This window comes from Protopterus annectens, chromosome 13.part0 (assembly GCF_019279795.1).
Source record: "Protopterus annectens isolate FY-2018-M chromosome 13.part0, PAN1.0, whole genome shotgun sequence".
NCBI classification, from domain to species: Eukaryota; Metazoa; Chordata; order Ceratodontiformes; family Protopteridae; genus Protopterus; species Protopterus annectens.
Genome location: NC_056747.1, coordinates 669,776,120 through 669,803,610, shown reverse-complemented (window position 1 = coordinate 669,803,610; position 27,491 = coordinate 669,776,120). Strand labels below are relative to the sequence as shown.

Here is a 27,491-nt window from a genome sequence, read left to right as displayed (position 1 = left end):
CCCAGAAAAGACAACTCATGGCATTCTATACTGGACCTTTCTATCCTAAATACCTTTTTGGTGATTCCAAAATTCAAGATGCTAACTCTTCACCAGTTGTTTCCCATGACAGGCAAAGATGCCTGGTTGGCAACACTGGATTTAAAAGAATCCTACCTGCACATCCAATCAGGGAATCTTGCAGAAAATACCTACACTTCAAAGCAGGCTGCATGCACTGTCAGTTCTCTGCACTGCCCTTTGGCTTATCTACTGTGCCAAGGGTATTCACAAAGTGCCTAGCTCCAGTCATTGTATTTTGCAGGCAAAGAAAAATTCAAATTGTCTAATTCAGGCAGAAAGCAAGGACATACTTCTGAATCATCTGGCATTTGTACAAAAGTTAACTTGTTTGGGGTACACCATAAAAGAAAAGAAATCATCACATCTTGTACCCTGTCAACAAATTATATTCTTGGGAGTAAGCTTGAGCACAACTTCCCAGATGGCTTTCCTCACGCCAGAGAAACAAATTCATTTGACAACTTACTTCAAACTAGTGGCCACAAAACCCCCTGCTATCTGCCAGGCAGCTGCTGCAAGCCTTGGGGTTCTTGACCTCGTGTATTCTATTAATTCCTTATGCAAGACTGCATATAAGGAAACTACAGTGGTATCTAAAAAGCCTATGGTGTCAACATTTTCAGGATCTAGAAGCAATGATTCCTATCATTCCTTGCCACCAAAACAAGGGACTACCATTTACTCTACCCCTTGCCGCACAAGCCCTAACAGACGCATCAGACTATGCATGGGGGGCTCACCTGGCAGGGAAGTGCATTCAGGGCAAATGGAACCAAAGTCAAATTCACCTGCATATCAATCAAAAAGAAATGTTAGCTGTACAGAATGCTCTGACAGCCTTCAAAGACCACATTCTTTCAGGACAATTAACAGTGGTGTTGTCAGTCTTTACCATTATGTGTTACATAAACAAGCAGGGGGGGTACACATTCTTACCCCCCTCTGCAGACTAGCCATGTCTCTGTGGAACACAGCCGTGAGCTACCAAGTGCATCTACAGGCTCAGTTCCTGCCAGGAAAACTAAATACACTGGCAGACGAACTAAGCAGAAATCTCATGGACCCACACAAGTGGAAACTGGAACCAAAGACTTTCAACATGTTGATCAACAAATGGGGGAGCCCAGATATAGACCTGTTTGCCTCCCCCCAGAACTACCAATTGGACAAATTCTGCACAAGGACTCCCCACACACAAGATTGGAAAGTGGGTACTCTGTCCTTCAGCTGGAAAAATCTATCAGTTTATGCCTTTCTTCCTCTGCCTCTCTTCTCCAAAGTACTACTAAAGATCAAACAGGACAAACCAAGAAATTATACTGATTGCACCAGACTGGCCACGCCAACACTGGTACCTCTATTGAGCAGTGTGTCACAGCTAGCCCCATGGCACCTGCCTCAGACCCCTACCCTGCAATCACAGCAAGAGCCTGATTCTGCACCTCCAGCTTCAAACCCTGAACCTGACAGCCTGGCTAATTACCTAATCTCTCTCTTACCATCCCTCATTAAACAAGGGTTAGATGTCATTTTGGAGGCAAGGAGACCTAGTACTACAAAATCTTATGCTGAAAAATGGAAAAGATTCTGTGTCTGGAAACAAACTCAAGGGAAAAGCACGGCAGTGCCCAATTTACCTCAGCTTTTACAATACTTAACTGAGATGCTTCACAAGGGCCTGTCTTTTTTTTCCTCCATCAAAATTCACACCTCAGCCATTTCAGCTCATTATAACACAGAACCTCCCCTCTTCTCATATTCACTGCTCAAACAGTTCCTCAGCGGGGCCAGAAATTTAAGACCACCCAGGAGAACTCCAACCCCAGCCTGGGACCTTTAACTTTGTCTTGGAGAAACTCACTCTTACTCCTTTCAAGCCAGCTGCTACTGCAGATTTAAAATTTCTTTCCTGGAAAACAGCTTTCCTTTTAGCAATCACTTCAGCAAGAAGGGTTTCTGAATTACAGGCTCTTATGGCAGTGGAGCCTTTCATCATCTTTCATGAGGACAGGGTCTCCCTCATAACCAATCCATCCTTCATGCCCAAGGTGGTATCCAGTGTGGCTCTTAATCGGTCCATTCATTTGCCAACCTTCTTTCCTAATCCACAGAACAAAGAGGAATGAATACTGCACTCCTTAGATGTGCGCAGACAACTTAGATTTTACTTGGGACAGAATTAAACCTCAAAGAAAATCTGAACAACTACTGGTGACATTTGCTGCAGGGGCAGAGGGGAAGGCTATTTCAAAGCAAACCATTTCTAAATGGATAATCTATTGCATTTCATTTCTGCTATAAGAACCATGGAAAACCTATCCCACAGGGGATCAGACCTCACTCAGCCAGGGCTGCATCTTACCTCTACAGACTTTCTCAGAGGTGTCCTTACCAGGGACATCCTAGAAGCTACCTGGAGTTCTGTGCATGCTTTCACCAAGCATTATCATTTGCCAATTTTCTCTAAATCCAGAGCTGGCTACGCCACTGCAATCTTGCAGGGACTTCTAGCTGGTCCTAATGTTATCTAAATTCACCCTTCCAACCTTAGCTTTGGTATCTATCCAAATGTGACGACTGCAGCAGTGAAACATGAAGAACATAGTACAGTTGTGTATGCTTACTATAAATGTAGATGTTCGAGTGTATTCACTGTTGCAGTCCTGGTTACCCTCCCTCCAGCCCCCTGACTTCTTTTGGCTATATCTCTTCTTTCCTTTCTATGCTTAAAAGCTTTTTGGTGTATTTGCTTTTTTGTTGGAGGTATATCCTTGTATGTTTATGTATTTAATTGCTTCCCATTAGGGGGGGCACCTGACATCTGGGGCAAGAAAAAACTGATGTAATGGTGTCGGCTGCATGATGTTTGTGTTTCACTGTTGGTCATCACTTTTGGGTTATCTGCTTGCAGTAGCCCTCAGTCGACCTGATTAACAAAGTCTTGGGTTCTGAGTCGGTTGCTGTATCTTCTTCCATGACGTCAGGGGTATAAAACATGCAGCCGACACCATTACATCAGTCTTTCTTGCCGTGCAGTGACCAAAGCAGAAGCAGTTAGCAAGTGCCAGTCGGCAGACTCCTAAAATTTTCGTTTGAGTTTCAGAACCGAAGTCTTCAACTGAATCTAACTACCCCATTGGGGAAACTTTTTTCGCTCCTCTGCGATGTCAGTAAAAGTAAATAATTGCATTACTTATGGAAAGCAAATACCTCATAAAGGTTTTCATTCGTACTGCATTCCTTGCCTAGGCCCTGAGCACGACGTACCATGCTGTTGGTTCTGTGCTTTATTTAATCAGCGCACTATCCATCGTCTGTATATTTCCGCTTCTAAATATTTCAGTTCTCTGTTTAATTGTCCAGGAATGTCATCGGTTAGCCATCCGACTACCGGGATTCTGAAAAAACTCAAGGATAAAGACAGAGACAGGCTGTTATGCTTCTCCTAAGCTAGTCGCCAGTTCACCAGTACTCAGGTGCTTTCGCAGCCCCTGATACCCGCTTCTTTTGATTCACAGGCCTCTACTGAGACCCATTCAGTATCCGGTATGCTGCGAGATACTTCAACTATGGTACTTGCGGATGTCTCTACCTTGGATGGGTCTGGAGCCACTCTGCAGGCACCAGCTTCTGAGGCTGTATTCATTTCTACGGACTTGCATATTAAACAGACACCTCCTTTTAGGCCTAAATCTCGAACCATGCCTAAAAAAACGATGCCCAGGCTGCATGCTCAGGCCTCTATGCTTAAAAAAACAAATAAGAATGTCTAAAGATCTTATAACTTTAATCAGGGGAAGCCAGCCTCCCCCTTCTAAGAGACTTAGGACTGAAGTTGTTTATGAATCTTCTGATTTGGATTCTGATTTTTCTGACTCTTCTGATGATCTGGATTTGCCCTTATCTACTTATGTGGATTCTGATTCAGAGGACTTGTATTCCTTCTGCTTCTCCTCCAGAGGATTTTTCTTTTGATGAAACCTTACATACTCTAAGGGAGCATTTCCACTGGGAAAGCCGGGATTTGTCTGATTCAAAAAAGAGGCTTAGGGATTTCTTACTCCTGCTTCAGCATAAACCTTTAGCTATTCCTCCTGTACTAGACATTGTTGATGATGCTTTTTCAGAATCTAGTTTGGCCCTTGGTTCTTTGCCTCCTGCTCCCAGAAAACCTGACTGATATTACAGGGATGTTCATCGTGTTACCCTGCTGCAGTCATCACACTTGGGTTATCTTGTCGTCAGGTGGTCACGCAGTTGGCCTGAATTCCAAAGTCTTGGTCCAGTGTCTGTTGCTGTCGCTTCTTCCCTGACGTCAGTGTGACAGGGGTATATATAATGCATCCAACGCCATTTTCTTCAGTCTTTCTTGCCCCACGGTGCCCAAAGCAGAAGCAGTTTGCAAGTGCCGGTCGGCCGACTCCTGAGATTTTCAAAGTCGAATTTCAGATCCGAAGTCTTCAATAAAGCTAAGTACCCCATTGGGGAAACTTTTCTTGCCTCAGACAAATGTCAGAAAAAGTTAACAATTGTATTTCTTGTGGGAAGCAAATACCTCCATAAGGATTTTCATTCTTACTGCATACCTTGCCTAGGCCCAGACCACGACGTCCCTCAGCTTCTCCCCCTGAAGACTACTCCTTTGGGGAAACTTTACACACTATGAGGGGAACATTTTCACTGTGAAGGTCAGGACTACTCTGACTCAAAGAAAAGGCTCAGAGTTTCTTTTATTCCCCAGCACAGACCTCTTGCTATCCCCCCAGTTTTAGACATTGTGGATGATATTTACTTAGAATCTAGTTTGAATTCAGATTCTCTGCCTCCTGCTCCAGCCAAACCAGACAGATATTAGAGTGCCTGGTTCCCACAAATTCCTTTATAAAAGCCCTGTTGCTGATCCAGAGACCATCTCCCAGGGTCCCAAAGGGGCTAAGGCTTCTATGGCGAAAAATCCTGTACCCTCTGAAAGGGACTCCAGAGCACTAGACAGGTGGGGGAAAAAGGTTTACACCTCAGCCAGTCTAGCTATATGACAGCACTAAATTGTCAATTTCACATGCTAAAATACCAGCAATTTCTGATGTCTCAATTAAGACAAAAAAATGAGCACACTCCCTCAACAGTCTGAATTGAAAGAAATGCAGGATCTGTTGCATGCAGCTGAACAGGTGGGCAAACATACTTTACAATGTGGATTTGATTCTTTGGAGGCTTCCTGCAGAACAGCTGTTACTGGGTCTGTTGTACGTAGGCATGCTTGGTTAAAGGAACAAACTCTGACTGATCATGTTAAAGCAAAGCTTCTAGATGCTCCCTTACAGCAGGATGTCCTATTTGGAGTTAAAGCAGAAGTCGTCTTAAAGAAAATGGAGGATAAGGCAAAATCTATGCAGACGGTCAAAGATATTCTACAGATACAGCCCCCTCACTTCAGCAGAAATTGGCCAACAAAAAATTGGTCCTTTCCAGCTACTGACAGATCACAGAGGGGTAAATACAGACGCCCAAGAGGCAGAGGACAACCACAAGCCCACTACAAGCCTCGACAATGGGGCACTGCAACACAGAAGGGAGGAGAAGACAGGCCCCAAACTACTAGAAAGCAAACTCAATGACTTAAACCTCATATGGCCAAGCAAGACTCTCTTGGCAGCTCCCTTGGGAGGAAAATTAGCACTTTTTTTCAGACAACTGGCACATCGTCACAAAGGACAAATGGCTCCTAGACATAATTTCACGAGGATACAGATTCCATTTCCACACCTTGCCAACGAAAAGAGGAATGCCAAACCTGCCACGTCAATGGGCAGAGGCACAAAAACAAATTGCAGCTCTCATGGACATGAGAGCCATTCAACTGGTACCTACACGGGGGCAAGGCCAAGGATTTTACTCAACTCTTTCTAGTCCCCAGAAAGGACAATGCCTGGAGACCAATTCTGGACCTATCAGTTCTAAACACCTTCTTACAAGTACCCAAATTCAAGATGCTAACACTACAGCAGCTTCTTCCCATGTTGGGCAAGAAAGCATGGCTAGTAACGTTGGACCTCAAGGAGGCATACCTGCATGTCCTTATCAGACAAAGTTGCAGAAGATGCCTCGGTTTCATTGCAGGTTCAACCCATTACCAATTCTCTGCACTGCCTTTTGGCTTATCCACTGCGCCCAGGGTCTTCACAAAATGCCTGGCACCAGTAATTGCATACTGCAGACAGAGGAATTCAAATATACCCATGCCTGGACGACTGCCTCATCCAAGCAGAAAGCAAGGACATCCTCTTACAACATCTGGCTTTTGTAAAACATCTTCTAAGTTGCCTGGGGTACACAGTAAACGAAAAGAAATCAAAACTAGTACCCTCAGAAAATATGACATTCCTGGGTGCCAGCTTGAATACAATGGCCCAGAAGGCTTATCTGACGCCAGACAAACCACTACAACTGACTCAGTATTTCAAAACAATGGCAACAAAGACCCAACTCCCTGCAAGAAAAATTCTGCAGGCCTTGGGCTTCATGGCATCTTGCATACTACTAATACCATTTGCAAAGCTGCATATGAGGAAATTACAGTCGTACCTAAAAAGCGTATGGTCTCAACACAGCCACAGCTTGGACACACTGATATCTCTCATTCCCTGCCTTCAACAAGAGTTTCTATGGTGGTCACAGGCATGTCACCTCAACAAGGGTCAGCCTTTCACCTTGCCCCCAGCCAGGCAAACTATGACAACAGATGCATCGGACTACGCCTGGGGGGCACACATGGCAGGGTAGTGCGTTCAAGACATATGGACTGCAGATCAAAGGGATCTGCACATCAATCAAAAAGAGATGCTAGCTGTACAGAATGCTCTGACAGCCTTCAAGAACCTCTTACATCCAGGACAACTTACAATAAGGACGGACAACACCACAGTAATATGGTACATAAACAAACAAGGGGGTACACACTCCTACCCGCTATGCAGGCAAGCAATGACCTTGTGGAGCACAGCACTGGCTTACCAAGTTCAGCTACAAGCTCAATTCCTGCCAGGAAAAAAGAACACATTGGCAGATGACCTCAGCAGAAACATCATGGATCCCCACGAGTGGAAACTGGATCCACAAGTATTTGCAATGATAACTCAAAAATGGGGCCTCCCAGACATAGACCTTTTAGCCAGCCCCCAAAACTATCAGCTAACACAATTTTGTACAAGGACACTTCACCATCAAGCTTGGAAAGTGGACGCACTCTCAGTTGGAAAAAACAGGCAGTATATGCCTTCTCTCCATTGCCTCTTCTCTCAAAGGTGCTTCTGAAAGTCAGAAAGGCGAGACCACAACTGATACTCATAGCCCCAGACTGGCCACGCCAGCACTGGTACCCACTAATAAGGAATATGGCCCAGGGCCCACCTTGGATTTTACCACAAATTGCCCATTTGCGCACACAGCAAAACAATCAGATTCTACACAGCCAGCTCAAAACCTTAAATTTGGCTGCATGGCAAATCACCTAAGCATCCAGCCAGCTCCTCTTCCTCAAGCAGTTATGGATGTTATTCTGGAAGCTAGGAGGCCCAGCACCAGGAAGGCCTACTCAGACAAATGGAAAAGGTTTTGCGCCTGGAACCAAGCTGAAGGCCAAAATACCCTTCAGCCTCACATGCCTCAGATTCTGCAGTATTTAACTGAGATGTTGCACAAAGGCCTTTCTTTTTCATCCATTAAAATCCACGCATCAGCTATTTCAGCCCACTACAACACGGATCCACCCTTATTTTCACATCCACTTCTAAGGCAGTTCCTCAGAGGGGCAAAAAACATTAGGCCTCCCAGAAGAGCACCTACACCAACCTGGGACCTCAACTTTGTTCTGGAAAAACTTGCGCTACCTCACTTTGAACCAGCTTTCTCTGCTGATCTAAAGTTTATATCATGGAAGACTGCCCTGCTGCTAGCAATAACTTCAGCCAGAAGAGTCTCAGAGCTGCAGGCTCTAATGGCAGTGGAACCTTTCCTCATTTTTCATCAAGACAGAGTTTCTCTAAGAACTAATCCTTCCTTCATGCCTAAGGTGGTATCCAGTGTGGCTTTAAATCAAACCATCCACTTACCCACCTTCTTTCCAAATCCACAGAACAAAGGAGAAAGACTCCTGCATTCTTTGACATTCACAGGCAACTTCGTTACTACTTGGATAAAACTAAGGTTTTCAGAAAATCTGACCAGCTCTTTGTATCCTATGCTGCCTACTTCGCAAGGGAAGGCTATATCAAAACAGACCATTTCCAAATGGGTAGGACATTGCATTCGTTTTTGCTATACCCATCATGGAAAACCAGTTCCTGCTACCATAAGGCCCCACTCTACCAGGGCAGCAGCTATATCTACAGCCTTCCTCAGGGGGGTGCCAACCAAGGATATTTTGGAAGCTGCAACTTGGAGTTCAGTACACACCTTCACCAAACACTACCACTTACCATTTTACTCTAAGACTAGAGCTGGCTACGCCACTGCAGTTCTGCAGGGCTTCTAGCCTCCTCTAACCCTCTTTGACTTCTCCTCCCATCCTTAGCTTTGGGATTCTACCCAAGTGTGATGACTGCAGCTGGGTAACACGATGAACATAGTACAGTTTTGTACCTACCATAAATGTAGATGTTCGAGTGTACACTCTGCTGTAGTCCAGGTTACCTTCCCTCCATCCCCTCTGACCTAACTGACTAAATCTTTACAATACCTTTCTGATGTATTTGCTTATAGCTGGAGGGATGTTGTGTTTGTGCTAAATTTCTTAGATTGGTACTAGTTACTGACCTCCTTTTTGGGGGCACCTGACATCTGGGGCAAGAAAAACAGAAGAAAATGACGTTGGATGCATTATATATACCCCTGTCACATTGACGTCGGGGAAGAAGCAACAGCAACTGACGCCGGACCAAGACTTTGGAATTCAGGCCGACTGCGGGGACCGCCTGACTACAAGATAACCCAAGTGTGATGACTGTAGCAGGGTGTACACTCGAACATCTACATTTATGGTAGGTACAAAACTGTACTTTCCTGATTCACACAAGTTCCTTTTTAAAAATCCTATTGCAGATCCAGAGACTATTTCACAGGGACCCAAGGGCATTAAGGCTTCTACTGCTAAAAATCCTACCCCTTCTGATAGAGACTCCAGGGCGCTGGAAAGATGGGGTAAAAAGGTTTACACTTCTGCAGCCTTGGCCATTAGGGCTTTAAATTGCCAGTTTCATATGTTAAAGTATCAACAGCATGTTATTGGATTGCTTAAACAGAAATTGATGTGGATTCCTGACTGTGCGGAAAATAAAGAATTACAGGATTCAATGCATTCTGCTGAACAGGTTAGAAAACATACTTTGCAGTGTGGATTTGATTCTTTAGAGGCCTCTTGCAGGGCTGATGTTACTGGTTCTGTGCTCAGAAGGCATGCTTGGCTTAAGGAGCAATCCTTACCTGATCATGTTAAAGCTAAATTGCTGGGTGCTCCCTTAAATCAGGACCACCTGTTTGGCAACAAGGCTGAGGAAGTTCTTAAAAAGATGGAAGATAAAGCTAAATCTATGCAAACTGTACAAGTTCAGCTTCCTAGATTTAGTAGGCACTGGCCCTCTAAGAATTGGTCCTTTCCAGTCTCTTCAAGGTCTGCTCAAGCCAAACCCAGACCTAGCAGAAACCCCAGGTTTCAGTTCCAGGGGACACAGTAGACCAAGCAGTTGTTGGTTTCCGCACCCAAATCAGGGAGTAGCAAGACCCCCCCCCCCCCATGGAAAAAAGTCTGAATGACTTGCTTCTTAAACTTCCAAGCACTTCCCAACTGACTGCTCCTTTAGGCGGAAAGATTGGTCTGCAGGCCAAAAACTGGGAGCTCTTTACCCAGGACAAATAGGTTTTAAATATAGTGTCCCAAGGATACAGATTTCACTTCCACACCTTACCAACACCAAGCGGGTGGCCAGATCTACCCCCAAATCAGTGGACAGAGGTCCAAAAGCAAGTACTCTCACTCTCTTAAGCATGGGGGCTATTCAGTTGCTACAAGAAGAGGCAATACATGGTGTCCTATCCTGGACCTTTCTACTCTAAATACCTTTCTGGTGATTCCAAAATTCAAGATGCCGAGTCTTCACTAGCTACTTCCTATGCTATGCAAAGATACATGGTTGGCAACACTAGAATTAAGAGAAGCATACCTGCACATCCCTATCAGGGAGTCTTGCAGAAGATACCGAAGCTTCAAAGCAGGCTGCATGCACTATCAGTTCTCTGCACTGCCCTTTGGCTTATCTACTGCACCTAGGGTATTCACAAAGTGCCCAGCTCCAGTCATTGCATTCTGCAGGCAAAGAAATATTCAATATACCCATATCTAGACGATTGTCTAATGCAGGCAGAAAGCCAGGACATACTTTTGAATCATCTGGCCTTTGTTCAAAGGGTAATGACTTGTTTTGGGGTACACCATAAACGAAAAGAAGTCACACTTGGTACCCTGTCAACAAATTATATTCCTGGGAGCAAGCTTGAATACAACTTCCCAGATGGCTTTCCTCACGCCATAGAAACGGATTGATTTGACAACCTACTTCAAACAAGTGGCCACAGAAACCCAGCTATCTGCAAGCCTTGAGGTTCATGGCCTCCTGCATTCTTCTAATTCCATATGCAAGGCTGCATATGAGGAAACTGCAATGGTATCTCAAAAGCCTATGGTGTCAACATTCACAGGATCTAGAAGCAATGATTCCTATCATATCTTGCCTATGCCTAGAGTTCCTTTGGTGGGCAGAGGCCTGCTACCAAAACAGGAGACTACAATTCACACTACCTCCTGCCGCCCAAACCTTAACAGACGCATCAGACTATGCATGGGGGGCCCAACAGTCAGGGAAGTGCATTTGGGTCAAATGGAACCCAAGTCAAATGCACCCGCATATCAAATCTAAAAGAAATGTTAGCTGTACAGAATGCTCGGACAGCCTTCAAGGGCCACATTCTTCCAGGACAATTACTAATAGACGGACAGCACCACTGTTATGTGGTACATAAACAAACATGGGGGTACACATTCTTACCCCCTCTACAGACTAGCCATGGCATTGTGGAACAGAGCCCTGAGCTATCAAGTACATTTACAAGCTCAATTCCTGCCAGGAAAACTAAATACACTGGCAGACGTACTAAGCAGAAATCTCATGGACCCACACGAGTGGAAACTAGAACCAAGGATTTTCAACATGTTTACAAGCAAATGGGGGAGCCCAGATATAGACCTGTTTGCCTCTCCCCAAAACTATCAGTTGGACAAATTCTTCACAAGGACTCCCCATAAACAAGCTTGGAAAGTGGATGCTCTGTCCTTCAGCTGGAAAAGCCTATCAGTCTATGCCTTTCCTCCTCTGCCTCTGCTCTCCAAAGTACTACTAAAGGTCAGATAAGACAAACCAAGGACGATTTTGATTGCACCAGACTGGCCACGCCAACATTGGTACGCCCTCTTGTGCAGTGTGTCACTGTGGGCTCCATGGCACCTGCCTCAGATTCCTACTCTATTGTCTCGGCAGGAAAACCAAATTCTGCACTCAACTTCAAACACTGAATCTAGCAGCCTGGCTAATTACTTAATTTCTCCTTTACCATCCCTCAGTAAACCAGTGATGGATATCATTTTAGAGGCTAGGAGCCTAGTACCAGGAAGTCTTGCGCTGAAAAATGGAAAAGATTCTGTGCCTGGAACCTAGCTCAAGGGATGAGCACAACAGTGCCCAATTTACCTCAGATTTTACATAAGCAGTTCCTCAGAGGGGCCAAAAATCTACGACCACCCAGGAGAGCTCCAACTCCAGCCTGGGACCTCAATTTTGTATTGGAAAAGCTCACCCTTCCTCCTTTCGAGCCAGCTGCCACTTCGGACTTAATTCCTTTCTTGGAAAACAGCTTTCCTTTTAGGAATCACTTCGGCCAGAAAAGTATCTGAATTACAGGCCCTCATGGCAGTGGAGCCTTTCATCATCTTTCATGCGGACAGGGTGTCCTTCAGGACCCATCCCTCCTTCATGCCCAAGGTAGTATCCAGTGTGGCCTTTAATCAGTCCATACATTTGCCAACCTTCTTTCCTAATCCACAGAACAAAGGGGAATGGATTCTGCACTCCTTAGATATGCATAGACAACTTGCATTCTACTTTGACAGAACTAAACCTCAAAGGAAATCTGATCAATTGCTGGTGGCATTTGCTGCAGGGGCAGAGGGTAAGGCTATTTCAAAGAAAACCATTTCCAAATGGACAGGCCATTGCATTCATTTCTGCTACAAACACCATGGTAAACCTATCCCGCAAGGGGATCAGACCCCACTCTACCAGGGCTGCATCTACCTTCACAGCCTTTCTCAGTGGCGTTCCAACCAGGGACATCCTAGAAGCTGCTACCTGGAGTTCTGTACATACTTTCACAAAGCATTACCATCTGCCAATTTTCTCTAAATCCAGAGCTGGCTTTGCCACTGCAGTCTTGCAGGTCTTTTAGCTGGTCCTAATTCTATTTAAATTCCTCCTCCCATCCTTAGCTTTGGGAATCTACCCAAAAGTGATGAACTGCAACAGTGAAACACGAAGAACATAGTACAGTTGTGTACACTTACCATAAATATAGATGTTCGAATGTATTCACTGTTGCAGTCCTGGTTACTCTCCCTCCAGCCCCGTTCTTTTGTTGGATATACCTCTACTTTCCCTTGGTATCTTCAAGAGCTTTTTGGTGTATTTGCTTTTTTGTTGGAGGTATGACCTTGTATATTTATAGATTTAATTACTTCCCATTTAGGGGGCACCTGACATCTGGGGCAAGAAAAACTGTTGTAATGGCGTCGGCTGCATGTTTTTTACCCCCGACGACCTGACGTCATGGAAGAAGGGACAGAAACAGACGCAGGACCCAAGACTTTGTTAATCAGGCCAACTGAGGGCTACTGCAAGCAGATAACCCAAATGTGATGACTGCAACAGTGAATACACTCGAACATCTACATTTATGGTAAGTGTACACAACTGTACTTTTTGAGGCTGACATTGAATAGCCTCTGTAATGGGTCTGATGAGACCTGTTTCAAACTGGCCAGTAAGTGGCTCACTGTGTTAAGACATATGGAAGCAATGTTACTGGCTGTGAATAGTGCCTTGAGTACTCATTCATGGGAGATTGGGGGGGTGTAGATGCACATATCAGATCCAGGAATGTAGAAGGGGAGTAGTAGGCTGAAGAAGTTAGAGCTAAATTAATCTTGTAGTAGACTGGTTCTGAAACATGGAAAATCCTCTTGATGTCACTTGTTTCTTGACAGCTGTACTTTCAGCATTTTGTAGGCTTGGAGGTTGATGTCCATCCTTTGGGTGATATGTTACAGAACTTGGCTTTGCCTCAGTACTGTATCCAGGAGCTTGTAACAAGTAGTAAAATAAAGGTGGTAGCAACCTTTTCTTTCATTCTTATTAGGCTGTACACTTTGTGTGCATTAGACATTTGGCTGTGAATTTTAAATTGTTGCCTTAATTTTTTTTTGCATCTGTTGAAAACAGAATCAGATTGTATTGAAAAAATAGTTAAGCATGAAAAGTCCTTTTTATTTGCTTCCTGACAGTTGCATTTTTTTTTCAGGCAGATGTGCTGTATATTAATCCAGGAGTTTTTATTCTTACAGCAGTCTAAATGCATAGCTAACAACAGAGTTGCATGGCTATGAGCAAATGAATAGAAATTAGAAGCTTGTAAGTACAATTGAATCTGCTTGTTCAGACTAGATCCATTGATAGAGTGCCCCCCCCCCCCCCCCCAGTTAATAAAAATTGGACTTTTAATTTTGGAACTGAATGCATGGTGTAGCAAAGTAAATGCCACTGTGGAAATTTAAAGCCCATAGAAGGTTTATTTATTTTATTTAACATTTATTTAATGGGAAAGTTCGACTTGGAACAAAGCCAATTTTCAGTGGAGGCCTGCGGAGAAACACTCCAAATGCATGTCTTTGTAACGTGGGAGGAAACTGGAGCACCCAGAGGAAACCCACATGAACAGAGGGGAGGACATGCAGACTCAGCACAGAAGGCACCCCAGCTGAAAATCTAACCTGATAACCTCTTGCTGTGAGGTGACAATGCCACCACTGCGCCATTCTTGCTTTTTGCCTTCTCCTTTTGTGTTTTGTTTTTGACTTGCACATCAGTTTTTTCATGTAGTTTTGTTTTGAATAGCTTTAGTGGCTTGGTTCTCCATGTGGTTTGTTATTGAGCAGTAAAGTCTAACAAAGAGTTTCATCTGTAGAGCCAAGAACCTCTGCCTGATGATGACGAAGAGTTTGAGCTACCAGATTGTGTGGAACCTTTCATGAAGGACACCCCTCTCTACACAGATAACACAGCTAATGGAATTGCTTTGCTGTGGTCACCCCGTCCTTTTAACTTGAGGTCTGGAAGGACAAGAAGGGCCATTGACATTCCCCTGGTTAAGAATTGGTAAGGCAATCAACAGCAATTTTTCATTTCTTTAAGCGGTTTCTATTTCTGAGATGTTCTTATGATACAACCACTAAATTTACTGAAAGCACTTGTGTTTACTGTGCCTTTATATTGTGCTGTTTTGAGCTTCTGAAATGTGCATGACTATAGATCATTTAGTAATGGAAAGTACAAGTTGTATATTGAATAAGCTACTTCCATTATATCAAAATGTCTGAATCTGATTGAAGATTAAACACCACATGTAATACAAGCAGGTACCTTACTATTACTTGTATTTCTCTTGTTGCCCCTGTGTATCTTTACAGTCTAAATTGTTCCATAACTTCATCAGGCTGTCTGAGATGGATAACTCACATTTCACCTGTCCTTTTTTATATATGAACATTAGGACCACTGTTGTATTGTGCTGTAGGGCCCATCTAATTGTTAACCATCCCTTCATCCTATCCTCTAATACGTTTTTTGGCTTTGATCATGGCAGTGGTCTTGTTGGGATCTTCAGTCTTTGCACCTTTTTTACATTGAGGGCCACTGACAAATTTATACCTTTGTGTACAATGGAGGGCCACTGACAAATTTATACCTTTGTGTACAATGGCAGAAATTGCAGGCAATGTGGTAGTTATGTATTTTCATTGTATTAAGCTCTCATTGCTTGAGAAGCTGATAGCTGTGCAAAGAAAAGCTTGCAACACTGCGCTTTTGATGTAGTCAGTGCTGATTCCTCAGTAAGCAAGAACACAGATGACAGCACATTTCAACTTTGATCATAATATGATACAAGTATGTGATCATCTTTTAAAGAAAAAAACAAGATCAACTATTTGCAATATATACAGAAGCTTGAGACCAGCAAAATAATGAATAAAACACAGCAGTCATAACAGTAGTCTAAATATTTAAGTAGCTAACCGATCCAATTCAGTAAGGGTCAAAGCTTTCATCCAAGGATTATTTGTGTTTTTTGGAAAAATTCTTCCTCATTTTACTTTGGTTTCTTTAATTGCAACTTCCTTTAGAAGAGTAAATCTTCAAATTTCGTCTTTGGAGACTATTTCAAGTTTCTAGTAATATGTTTTTCTGGCTACTGCTAATGTTGTCCATGTTGGTCTTTCTTTTTTATGTCAGTTTCTAGTACACTGAAGAGAAACATTTCTTTTGTTAAAATAAATGTATTATTCCGTAATGCTTTAAAAAATCATGAATTTTTATCGAAAAATTTGGAACCATTTGACAGTCAAACATGTGACCAGTTTGCTTTAATTTATTACATCTCCAACAGGGTTCTCTTTTGTCATTTTAGTAGTAATAGCTGAAGTTATAAATTTATGTAAATAGTTGCATATAAGTATACTCCAGTAAAGCGTCCAAGCAGTATTTTTAATAGAGGAAAGAAATTGTTTATTTCGGTCAGTGAAAGTTATGGGAAATTCTTTTGCAAAATTTCCAAAACTTCTTATCAAAATCCTTGACTGTTATTTGATATAATTTCTAAATTAAATTATTAAATTTTTGATTTAAGTAATTTCCAGTAGCATCAATATAATTTCAGGAACTTTAACCATAGTAGAGTTTGAGTAGGGTGAAAACTTAGTTTATAATGTAAAACTAATTGTAAACCTGAATCGTTAGTGTTTATATTAAGTATCAGCAGAATTGCATGTAATTCCTTGGATACATTGGTGTCTGTAGTAAAGGTGTTTATTGTTCCAAGAGATTAAAGTATTAGGAGGTAGCTTATTAATAAAATTTGTATTCACTGAAAAGGAAATTAAAGAATCAAGCCATGACTTTTAATTTAATGTTCTTTTAAAAATTTGTAAGATCGAGTTTAAGTATGTTGTTAGAAGGGGAAGTTGTAGACATTTGGAAATATTTACTGATAAAAATCCAGAATAGATTATATAATTTAGAATGAGTCTGAGTTTAGTTTATTGATATTTATTAACTGTAGCTGTAGATTTTTCCAATTTGATATATAGTTTACATCTCCAATTAAAAATCATTTTTATTATTACTGCTTTAATATAGATTTCTTGTTAAGAAAATTCAACCCCCCATTTTGCGAAGATCTAAAACATTGGTTTATACTCACCTTAGATTTGGATACAATAATTTATAAATCTATTCTTTTGATTAGTTTCTTAATAGAGATTGTTATAATTTTTTTTGGAAATAAAAATGACTTCATATGTAATCTGTTTTAAAATAAAATATGTATTTTATTCCAACAGTTAATAAGTTATAATTTATGGTTTTGTTTATACTATTACAAATGCGAATACCCAAGTATAACATAGTTTCTGATTCTTCACCTAAAAATGAAACATTTCCATTTAATTTTTCTTTTTAATAAAGCTATATTTTGGTTTGGAACTATTAAAATGTAGTTTTAACATTCTTTGAAAATTATCGATTATTTTATATAATTCTAATGTTTCTGAAGTATTTTTAATTGTTATAAGAATATCAGCAAACACTAATTTGGAGTTATAATCTTTAGGTTCTAGACTTAAAATTTTAGCATTTGAATTAGGATTGCAAATACTTAAATTGCTAAATTGAATAATAAGGAATTAATGGACATGCTGCACCTCAGAAAATCCAAATCCCATCGAGCTACGTGCTCGAGAGACTTGAACCTCAGCACTGAAATAAATAGGACATGCTGGAGGGACAGATTCATAACCCAGAGGCTCCCTTCACTCTGGAATAAAATCCCAGTCCAGGTTAGGCAGAGTCCCTCATTGACTGTCTTCAAGAGGAATCTTGATGAGTGGATGGGAGATCGTAGGTTTACCCCGGGTATCACTTCTGTGTCACTGTTAGACAGAGTCACAGTATACTAACCTCGAAAAAGGGCATAGCAAAATAAATTTAAAATGGGTGGCGAAAGCCAAACATATTCTGGATAGGCTTATAAATGCCCTAGGGCAGATAGCCTAGTATGAACCTATGAACTTATAAGTGGAGAAGAGAACAACCTTGGTGTTCTTCGTGTTTCACTGTTGCAGTCATCACTTTTGGATTATCTGCCTGCAGGTAGCCCTTAGCTGGCCTGAATACCAAAGTTTGGATTCCTGTGTCGGATGCGGTCTCTTCTTCCATGACGTCAGGTCATCAGGGGTATAAAACATGCAGCCGACGCCATTACATCAGTCTTTCTTGCCATGCGGTGCCCGAAGCAGTCCGCAAGTGCCAGTCGGCCGACTCCTGAAATTTTCGGTTTCGAGTTTCAGAACCGAAGTCTTCAAAAAAAAAAAAAAGAGAAGTACCCCGTTGGTGACTTTTTTTTTTCTTGCTCCAACCGATGTCAGTAAAAGTTAACAATTGTCTTACCTGTGGAAAGCAAATACCTCATAAAGATTTTCATTCGTACTGCATTCCCTGCTTAGGCCCAGACCACTACGTTCCTCGCTGTCGGTTTTGTGCCTTGTTCAACCCCCGAACTATTGGTCATCTGGCTATCTTTGCAGAAAATTATTTTGATGCTCTGTATCAGTACTTCGAAATGGCTTCGTCAAGCCATCCGACTACCGATCTTCCGAAAAAACGTAAGGATAAAGACAGAGACAGACTGCATAGTTCCAAAACTGCCTATGACGCTTCTGTTAAGCTAGTCACCCATCCGCTGGTACTCAGTGAGGCGCTTTCGCAGCCCCTGATACCCGCTACTTCAGATTCGCAGGCCTCTACTGAGACCCATTCAGAGTCCGGTATGCCACGAGATGATTAGACTATGGAACCTGCGGATGTCTCTACCTTGGATGGGTCCGGAACCGGTGTGCAGGCACCGGCTTCTGAGGGTGTATTCAGGCCTACAGGCTTGCATGTCAAACAGATGCCATCTTCTTCCAGGCCTAAAACTCGCACCACGCCTAAAAACCAGACGTCCAAACCGCATGCTCAGGCCCATATGCCTAAAAAACAAATGCTTAGAATGGCTGAAGACCTTATTACCTTAATTAGGGGAAGCCCGCCTTCCCCCTTTGAGACCTCAAACTGATTTTCCTTCTGATGAAGAACCTGATATTTCTGTTCCTTCTGATTACCAGGATTTGCCCTTGTCTACCTATGAGGATTTTGATGCAGAGGATTGGATTCCATTCCCTCTGTTTCCCCTCCAGAAGACTTTTCCTTTGGTGAAGCCTTGCACACTCTTAGGGAGCACTTCCACTGGGAAAGCCAGGATTATTCTGACTCCAAAAAAAGGCTTAGGAAATTCTTACTCCTGTCTCAGCACAGGCCTTTAGCTATCCCTTCTGTTCTGGACATTGTAGATGATGTTTTCTTGGAATCTCCCCAGACACTTTACCTCTAGCTCCCAGAAAACCAGACTGGTATTAGAGTACCTGACTCTCATAAGTTCCTCTTCGAGAATCCAACTGCGGATCCAGAGACCATTTCCCAAGGACCAATAGGCATTAAGGCTACTTCTGCCAAAAATCCTACCCCTTCTGATAGAGATTCTAGAGCCTTAGACAGATGGGGAAAGAAGGTATACACTTCTGCTACTTTGGCCATTAGGGCTTTAAATTGCCAGTTTCATATGTAAAGTACCAACAGCATATTATGGGACTAATTAAACAGAAAATTATGTTGATTCCTGACTGTGCTGAACACACAGAATTACAGGATTTAATGCATTCTGCAGAACAAGTTGGTAAACATACTTTGCAATGTGGTTTTGACTCTTTAGAAGCATCTTGCAGGGCTCTTGTCACTGGGTCTGTACTTAGAAGACTAACTTGGCTTAAGGAGCAAAACTTGCCAGATCATGTTAAAGCTAAATTACTGGATGTCCCCTTAAACCAAGACCGCCTGTTTGGCAACAAATCAGAAGTCCTCAGAAGGATGGAGGAAAAAGCTAAGTCTATGCAAACTGTTAAAGACTGATACAAGTACAGCCTCCCAGATTTAATAGGCATTGGCCTTCAAAGAATTGGTCCGTTCCAGTCTCTTCCAGGCCCTCTCAGTCCAAAACCAGGAACAGCAGACCACCTAGGTTACAGTTTCGGACTGCACACAGGCGTAAGCAGTGTGTGTGGGGGGGGGGGGTTCCCACTTCCAAAGCAAGGAGCAGTAAGCCACCCCCTATAGAAAAATGGCACGATGACTTAACCTTAGCCCTCCCAAGCCCTCCTCAACTGCCTGCTCCCTTAGGAGGAAAGTTGCCTTGCATGCAAAAAACTGGGAACTCATTACCCAGGGCAAATGGGTTTTGAGTATAGTTTCCCAAGGGTACAGATTCCACTTCCACTCCCTACCAGCCCCAAACGGTTGGCCAGACCTACTCCCAAGTCAGTGGGCGGAGGCCCAACAGCAGGTTCTCTCTCTTCTAAATATCAGGGCTATTCAACCTGTCCCAGCAGAACAAGCGGGACAAGGTTTTTATTCCAGACTTTTCCTGGTACCCAGAAAAGACAACTCCTGGCATCCTATCCTGGACCTCTCTATTCTTAACACCTTTTTGGTAATTCCAAAATTCAAAATGCTAACACTTTAACAGCTTCTTCCTGTGCTAGGCAAAGGTTCATAGGTTGGTACTAGGCTATCGGCCCTAGGGCCTATACAAGCCTAGCCATAACAATTCCCTGGCTATTTCTTCCCACACTATTTACTTCCGTGGTTGTCAACCTTGGACTTAAAGGAAGCTTATTTGCACATTCCAGTAAGGGAATCTTGCAGGAAATACCTACGCTTCAAGGCAGGCTCTTAGTTCTGTGCACTTCCCTTTGGCTTATCTACTGCACCCAGGGTATTCGCAAAGTGTCTAGCTCCAGCCATTGCATTTTGCAGGCAGAGAAATATTCAAATATACCCATACTTGGACAATTGTCTGATTCAGGCAGAAAGCCAGGACTTGCTATTACAACATCTGGCATTCGTAAAGAAACTTCTAACCTCTCTGGGGTACAGCATAAATGAAAATAAATCTCACCTAGCACCCTGCCAACAGATTGTATTCCTGGGAGCAAGCTTGAACACAACTTCCCAGATGGCCTTTCTCACTCCAGTGAAACAAATTTATTTTACAACCTACTTCAAACTATTGGCCACAAAACCCCAGCTATCTGCAAGGAAAAAATTCTGCAAGCCCTGGGGTTCATGTCCACTTGCATTCTACTAATTCCATATGCAAGACTGCATATGAGGAAACTACAATGGTATCTAAAAAGCCTATGATGTCAACATTCTCAGGACCTAGAATCAATGATTCCTATCATTCCTTGCATAAAGACAGAGTTCCTTTGGTGGGCAGAGGCTTGCTACAAGGGGTTCCCTTTCACTCTACCCCTGCCGTCCAAACCCTAACAGACTCATCAGACTATGCATGGGGTCTCACTTGGCAGAGCAGTGCATTCAGGGCAAATGGAACCCGGGACAGATGTACCTGCGTATCAACCAAGAAGAAATGTTAGCTGTACAGAATTCCCTGACAGCCTTCAAAGTTCGCATTTTTCCAGGACAGCTATTGGTAAAGACAGACAAACACCACAGTTGTGTGGTTCATAAACAAGCAGGGGGGGGGGCCCAGTCGTACCCTCTCTGCAGACTAGCCATGGCTCTCTGGAATACGGCCTTGAGCTACCAAGTGAACCTACAAGCTCAGTTCCTGCCAGGCAAGCTAAATTCACTGGCAGACTACTTGAGCAGAAATCTCATAAACCCACATGAATGGAAACTGTAACCAAAAATATTCAACCTCTTGAGGAACAAATGGGGGACTCCAGAGGTAGACCTGTTTGCCTTCCCTCAGAACTACCAATTGGACAAATTCTGCAGAAGGACTCCCCACAGTCAAGCTTGAAAAGTGAATGCCCTGTCCTTTACATGGGAAAGCCTCTCTGTTCATGCATTTTCCCCTCTGCCTCTCCTCTCGAAGGTGCTGCTTAAAGATCAAATAGGACAAGCCAAGGACAATACTGATTGCACTAGACTGGCCACGCCAGCACTGGTGTACCCCCTCTTGCGCAGCATGACACTGCTGGAACGATGGCACCTGCCTCAGATCCCCTTCCCTGCTGTCCCAGCAGATGGGCCAGATTCTGCACCCTCAGCTTCAAACCCTGAACCTTGCAGCCTGGCTAATTCCTTGAGCTCTCCAATAGCATCCCTCAGTAAGCAGGTGCTAGATGTCATTCTGGAGGTAAGGAGGCCTAGTACTAGAAAATCCTATGCTGAAAAGTGGACAAGATACTGTTCCTGGAGCCACACTCAGGGGAGATGGGCACAACGATGCCCAGCTTACCTCATATTCTTCAGTACTTGACAGATATGCTTCACAAAGGCCTATCCTTCTCGTCAATTAAAATTCATGCCTCTGCCATTTCAGCTCATTATAATACTGAGCCACCCCTCTTCTCTCACCCCCTGCTGAAGCACTTCTTTAGAGGGGCCAAAAATTTAAGAACCCCGACTCCAGCCTGCGACCTTAACTTTGTATTGGAAAAGCTCACTCTCCCTCCCTTTGAGCCAGCTGCAACAGCAGAGTTGCCATTCTTTTCTCGGAAAACAGCCTTCCTTCTAGCCATCAGTTCAGCAAGAAGAGTGTTTGAATTACAGGCCCTCATGGCAGTGGAACCCTTCATTATCTAACATGCAGACAGGGTTTCCCTCAGGACCAATCCTTCCATTTTGCCCAAGGTGGTTTCTAATGTGACCCTAAATCAGTCCATTCATTTGCCTACCTTTTGCCCCTAATCCACAAAACAAAGGAGAATGAATACTGCACTCTCTGGACGTGCACAGACCACTTGGATTTTATTTGGACAGGACTAAGCCTCTCAGAAAATCTGAACAGCTGCTAGTTGGCTTTGCTGCAGGGGCAGAGGGAAAGGCCATTTCAAAGCAAGCCACTTAGATTTTATTTGGACAGGACTAAGCCTCTCAGAAAATCTGAACAGCTGCTAGTTGGCTTTGCTGCAGGGGCAGAGGGGAAGGCCATTTCAAAGCAAGCCATTTCCAAGTGGATAACCCATTGCATTCATTTCTGCCACAAGCTCCATGGAAAACCTACCCCATAGTGGATAAGATCGCATTCCTGAAAACCGGTTGCAGGAAGGAAGGCACCAAACACAAAACTTAAGAACAAGCAGTTTAATCCAAAATGAAGTGCTTTTCATCACAGTAAATACTGTGACTTCTTCAGATAAAAACAACATTGAGAGCATGCCCTTAAAATAGTCAGTGAGTAGTAGTTAGTTAGGTAATTAACCAGTATTTTTAATCAGTTCATTTCATTCTTCTTGACAACAAATTGAAAACTACTACTCATAGAAACTACAGTTTCTAAAGACTACAAAAGTGTTGCAGACACATTTAGACACACCCACATGCAAAACTCAAACCCTAACTCTACAGAAGAAACAATACTAAATGTTCTTGTATACCATAAAATGCCTATAAAAGTTTTTGTACTTTATAAGTACCAGATATCTAAAATACTAAAATGACATGATGAACCCATGTTCGTTCATACTGTTGATTTTTAAGATCTTATGTACAGTTGATACATATTTTACATGAATTCTATATGTAAAACCCTATCTAGCAAGGGTTTTTTAATTTCAGAATACATACAATAGAACATCTTTCATTTAGACCTGGATACTGCCCTGCGTTGGTGTTCATCTACCATATTGATTCTAAACGTTCGAGGGAATCTGAACCTCCCATGTTATCGGGTATAATTTCGTCTATTGCCCTGAACAAAAACCTGTGATCCATGTATTCACGGGTATGTTTAGCTAGGACACTGTCTTTGCTCAGTTTGCCAGTGTAGTATAGATGTTCATATATTCTCTCCCATAATTTCCTATCTGTTTTCCCTATATAGAATACGGGACACATTTGGCATTTGGACTAGGTATACGACCCCTTTAAACTGGCAGTTTAATCTAAATCTGGTGGTGTATTGAGTGCCTTTGATCTTAAACTTCTAACACACATCCATATGTTTACAGTACTTACACATACCACATTTATACATCCCACATCTACTGACTAGAGTTTGAGTTTCTTTCAACTAGGTATTTTAAATTAGCTCCTCTTTTGAAGGTAATTCTAGGTGTGTGAGCCACTTTCTTACTTATAAAGGTGTCTGACCATAGTAGGTCCCAGTTCTTCCTGATGATCCCACATAAGTCAAGAGCATCTACACTGAATGAAGTAATGAAATTATTAAAATTACGGAATACATTACTGTTAGTGTTCCCTTCAATATGTATAACTATAGTATCAGTGGGTGCATCAATTTGATTTTGACTTAAAATAGGTTTGTACACTCCGTTTGTACGCTTGTCGATCACCTCTTTAATAAGCAGATTCAACATCTGTATAGGGTAACCCCTCCTAGGGAACATCTTTCAAGTTATTATTTTCTAAGTAGAAGTCACTATCTAGGGAGGTCATCTTAGCTGCCCTGACCAACTGTCCTTTTACTACTGACTTATTCTGGTGGTAGGGGTGGCAGCTAGAAAAGTGCAAAAAACTGTTAGTGTAAGTTTCTTTTCTATATATACGTGCGTTGTAGCATTCACTAGTTGTATCTTTACGAATCAGAACATCCAAGTATGATATGGGATTTGCACCAAATTGTGATGTGAACTGCAAAAAGTCAGTTGTCTCATTAATGTAACTGACAATTGCATTAGCTGTGTCATTGTTGCCCCTAATCACCATGAAGATGTCATCCAAGAATCTAGTGTAGTAGTGTACCTTTGTGTTGGACCCAGTTGTTCTGTAGGAGAAATTTGTGTCCCCAGTCAGCCATTACTAAACTGGCCCCACACGGGGGACCCCATGGCTATCCCTGATAGTTGTAAAAACAATCTTTTGTCAAGGATTACATAGTTATTGGACTAAATAATGTCCAATAGTTCACTAAGCAAACTTATTGTATCATTAGGTACACCCTTGATTCTCAGAATGTGGCTAAGTCTCTCTATCCCCTCCATGTGTGGGATGGACGTGTACAAGTCCTTAACATCTAGTGTTAAAAAATTGACTATTGTCATATTGTAAAATATTTAGGCAATGTAGGAACGAGCAAGAGTCCTTGCAAATTTTTCTCACTAGTTACATATTTTTGTAGCACAGAATCAAAATATTTTGCACATGCATATGTTGTGCTATTTCTGGTGTCAACTAGTGGTCGCAAGGGAGGGTTGCTTATATCTTTCTGCATTTTAGGTACCCCAAAGATATTGGGTATTCTGGGCACTGACATAGATGAGTAGTTGAATAGATTAATATCTATTCTGCTTCCAGTGAACAATTCAGATATGAAAGGTTTAACGTGAATGTAAGATGTATTTAACTCGTTTCTAGAAACCTCTTTGTAAGCATCTGTGTTGAGTATTTGTAACATTCTAGTACTATTGTCACTAATGTTCGTCATAACCAGTCCCCCCCTCCCTTGTCAGGTTTCATTATTCTCAAACTGCTCATTTGCAATTCATCTAATTGCCTCTCTCTTGCAGTAATACTTCTTGCATAATTCTTGTTGGTTTTATTTTTCACCAATTCATTCCTGAAGTCCATCTCACAAATGTGCTTGAACAGGTCTAAGATTGGGTGCAAGGGTGGATTAAATGTACTAGGAATGTGGAACTCATCTTTTCTGGTAGTATTTTCACCTAAGATGAGATTTAGGTTAAGTTTGCGCACAAACAGTTTTAGGTCTGTAAGCGAAGAGGCAAGGTTTGCTCGATAATGTAGCACAAAAGTCAACCCTTTTGCAAATAGCTCCGCTAAGGCTCCATCTATAGTCAGGCTAGAGAAATTATAGATAATAAAGTTATTCTCTTTGTTGTAAAGCAATTTACAAGAACTGCTACCTGCATCAAAGTTAACTTCCTCGTTCTGTTCCCCTTCTTGTTCTTTCTCTGATTCTGGTAGTGTGCTGGTTGCTGGGGCTTGGTTTAGTTAACGGTTCTGAAAATTTTCACCTTGGCCATTGTGGGAGCTGTCATTATTGTTTGTGTTGTAGTATGATTTTTGTTGCTGGTGGATCCTTTCACTTCTACGAGGTACAGTCTTTGCTGCCACCTCTTCGTCATGAAAATCAAGGTTTCGACCTCCTCATTCATAGTAGACACACCCCTGCTACTCTCTTGGCCTGTAGGGTTCCACTGCTGAGATGTGGGCGGATGTTATGTGATCCTATCTCACCTACATTCTGTACTGATGGGCTCGGAGCCGATCCCTCGGCTCCGACTCTGCACACTATGCTATAGAGCGAAGCCTCTTATTGGCTGAGCTATTCTCTATCCCAGGATGCCCCACCGCTAATCCCCCAGATCTCGTTTGCCGCTTACAAGCTAGGACGTGGTCTCAAACTTGGCTGAGCTAAGTGCTGTGTTTTTTTCTAGTTTTCCTGTCAGGAAATTCTCTTATTCTTACCCAAAAGCTGTTTTAACAGCTGTTGTTGTTGTACGAGTGTTTTTTGATATACTTTTGTGGTAAATTTGTGTGTTTGTTTAGGGAAAGGTTTCCCGTTTAAGTTAGAGGGGCCTTCCCTATTCATTAGCAGTTTGTTTCTTTTAAGGAGGTCAAGTACCTGTTTGAGTTAGAGGGTTCTTGGCCCTCCTTTTTTGCTGTTGGTCATAATTGTATTGTACTGGTATTTTGATTTATCGTTTAAAAAAAAAAAAAAAAAAAAAAACTTTATTGTTTAAAATCTGTGTTTTTTTCTGACTACAGAGTGTTCTTTACCACTGTTTTAGTGACTGTTTCAGAGACATGTCTAAAGAACATAGACCCTCAGGGTTTAAGAAGTGCACGAGGTGCAGTTATAAAATGTCGATAACTGATGATCACTCCTCGTGTGTATACTGTTTAGGCGCCAGACACCTACAGGAGTCCTGCAGCGTGTGTCACGCCTTTTCCTCTAGGGTCCTCCAAGAGAGGAAGAATAAATTAATCTTGAAAGGGCTGATTAAACCCTCCTTCGAGGAGGCCTTATCTTCCTCATCCTTTCCAACTAAGAAAAAGAAAGCGTCGGCTCTGACCAGCCCGTCGGAACCGACTATCAAGAAATCCAGGCAGGCTTCTCCATCGGCTCCACGGACTTCGGAGCCGAGGGCGGAAAGGTCTGCCTCGATGCCCCCAGTCTCGACTCCTCTGGTTTCGGAGCCGATGACTGGGGCTTCGAGAGGTGGGTCACCTTCATCGGCTCCACTGATTTTGGAGCCGATGAGGGTTGCCGGCTCAGACTCTTCCCCTTCGGTGCCGAAGCCCTCCTCGGCACCGAGGGAAATTGTTTTGGGATCTCCCTCGGCACCGGTATTGGTTGAGTCCATTCGGAGCCGGTCCCCCAGTCCTTTGGAGCCGATGGAGAAGTCTGTTTGGACCCGATCGGTTTCATCTAAATCTTCCAAGATGTCTGAATCGGACATCGACAGGGTACTCCTAAGACTTTTTCAGTCTCCTGTGTTCCAAAAATTAGTTTCGGCTCCAGCCCATTCGGCTTCGGAAACGATGGCCCACCCTGTAGTTCTGGTTCCTCCTCCAACAGCCTCGGCACTGTTGGAGCCGGTGCTGGTGGAGCCGATGGAGGTTTTCGGGTCGGCCCCGACCCTTACTCCAACCCCGGCTCTCGAGTCGGAGTTCGGTACACGGACCTCCTCTGTCGGCCCTGGGGGGACGCTTCGGAACTGATGTTTTCGGTTCCAAGCCTTCCTCTCGGTGCGTCGGCTGCGGGGGTACCGTCTACTGTTGTGGCCACGGGGGTTGGACCTTCCCAGGATTCTGGTGGTCCGGCCTTCAGGGCCATGAGGAGTGCGTTAGCCAAATCTTCTTTGGCTACCTCCACGGTCTCACCAGCACCTTCCCTACATACGGAGACTGGGTCTTTGGCAGTCCCCCTGTCCTTAGACAGCGGAG

General features: G+C 43.0%; 1 protein-coding gene across 1 annotated transcript in view; it reads left to right on the top strand.

Moving 5' to 3' along the window:
* The window catches only part of PRPF8 (pre-mRNA processing factor 8), a 2,252,227-nt gene that overhangs the window by 164,065 nt on the left and 2,060,671 nt on the right, over positions 1-27,491 (top strand). Inside the window, exon 8 of the mRNA XM_044054875.1 lies at positions 14,407-14,597. Coding sequence (XP_043910810.1) covers positions 14,407-14,597 — 191 coding nt within the window. The remainder of the gene's footprint in view (positions 1-14,406; positions 14,598-27,491) is intronic.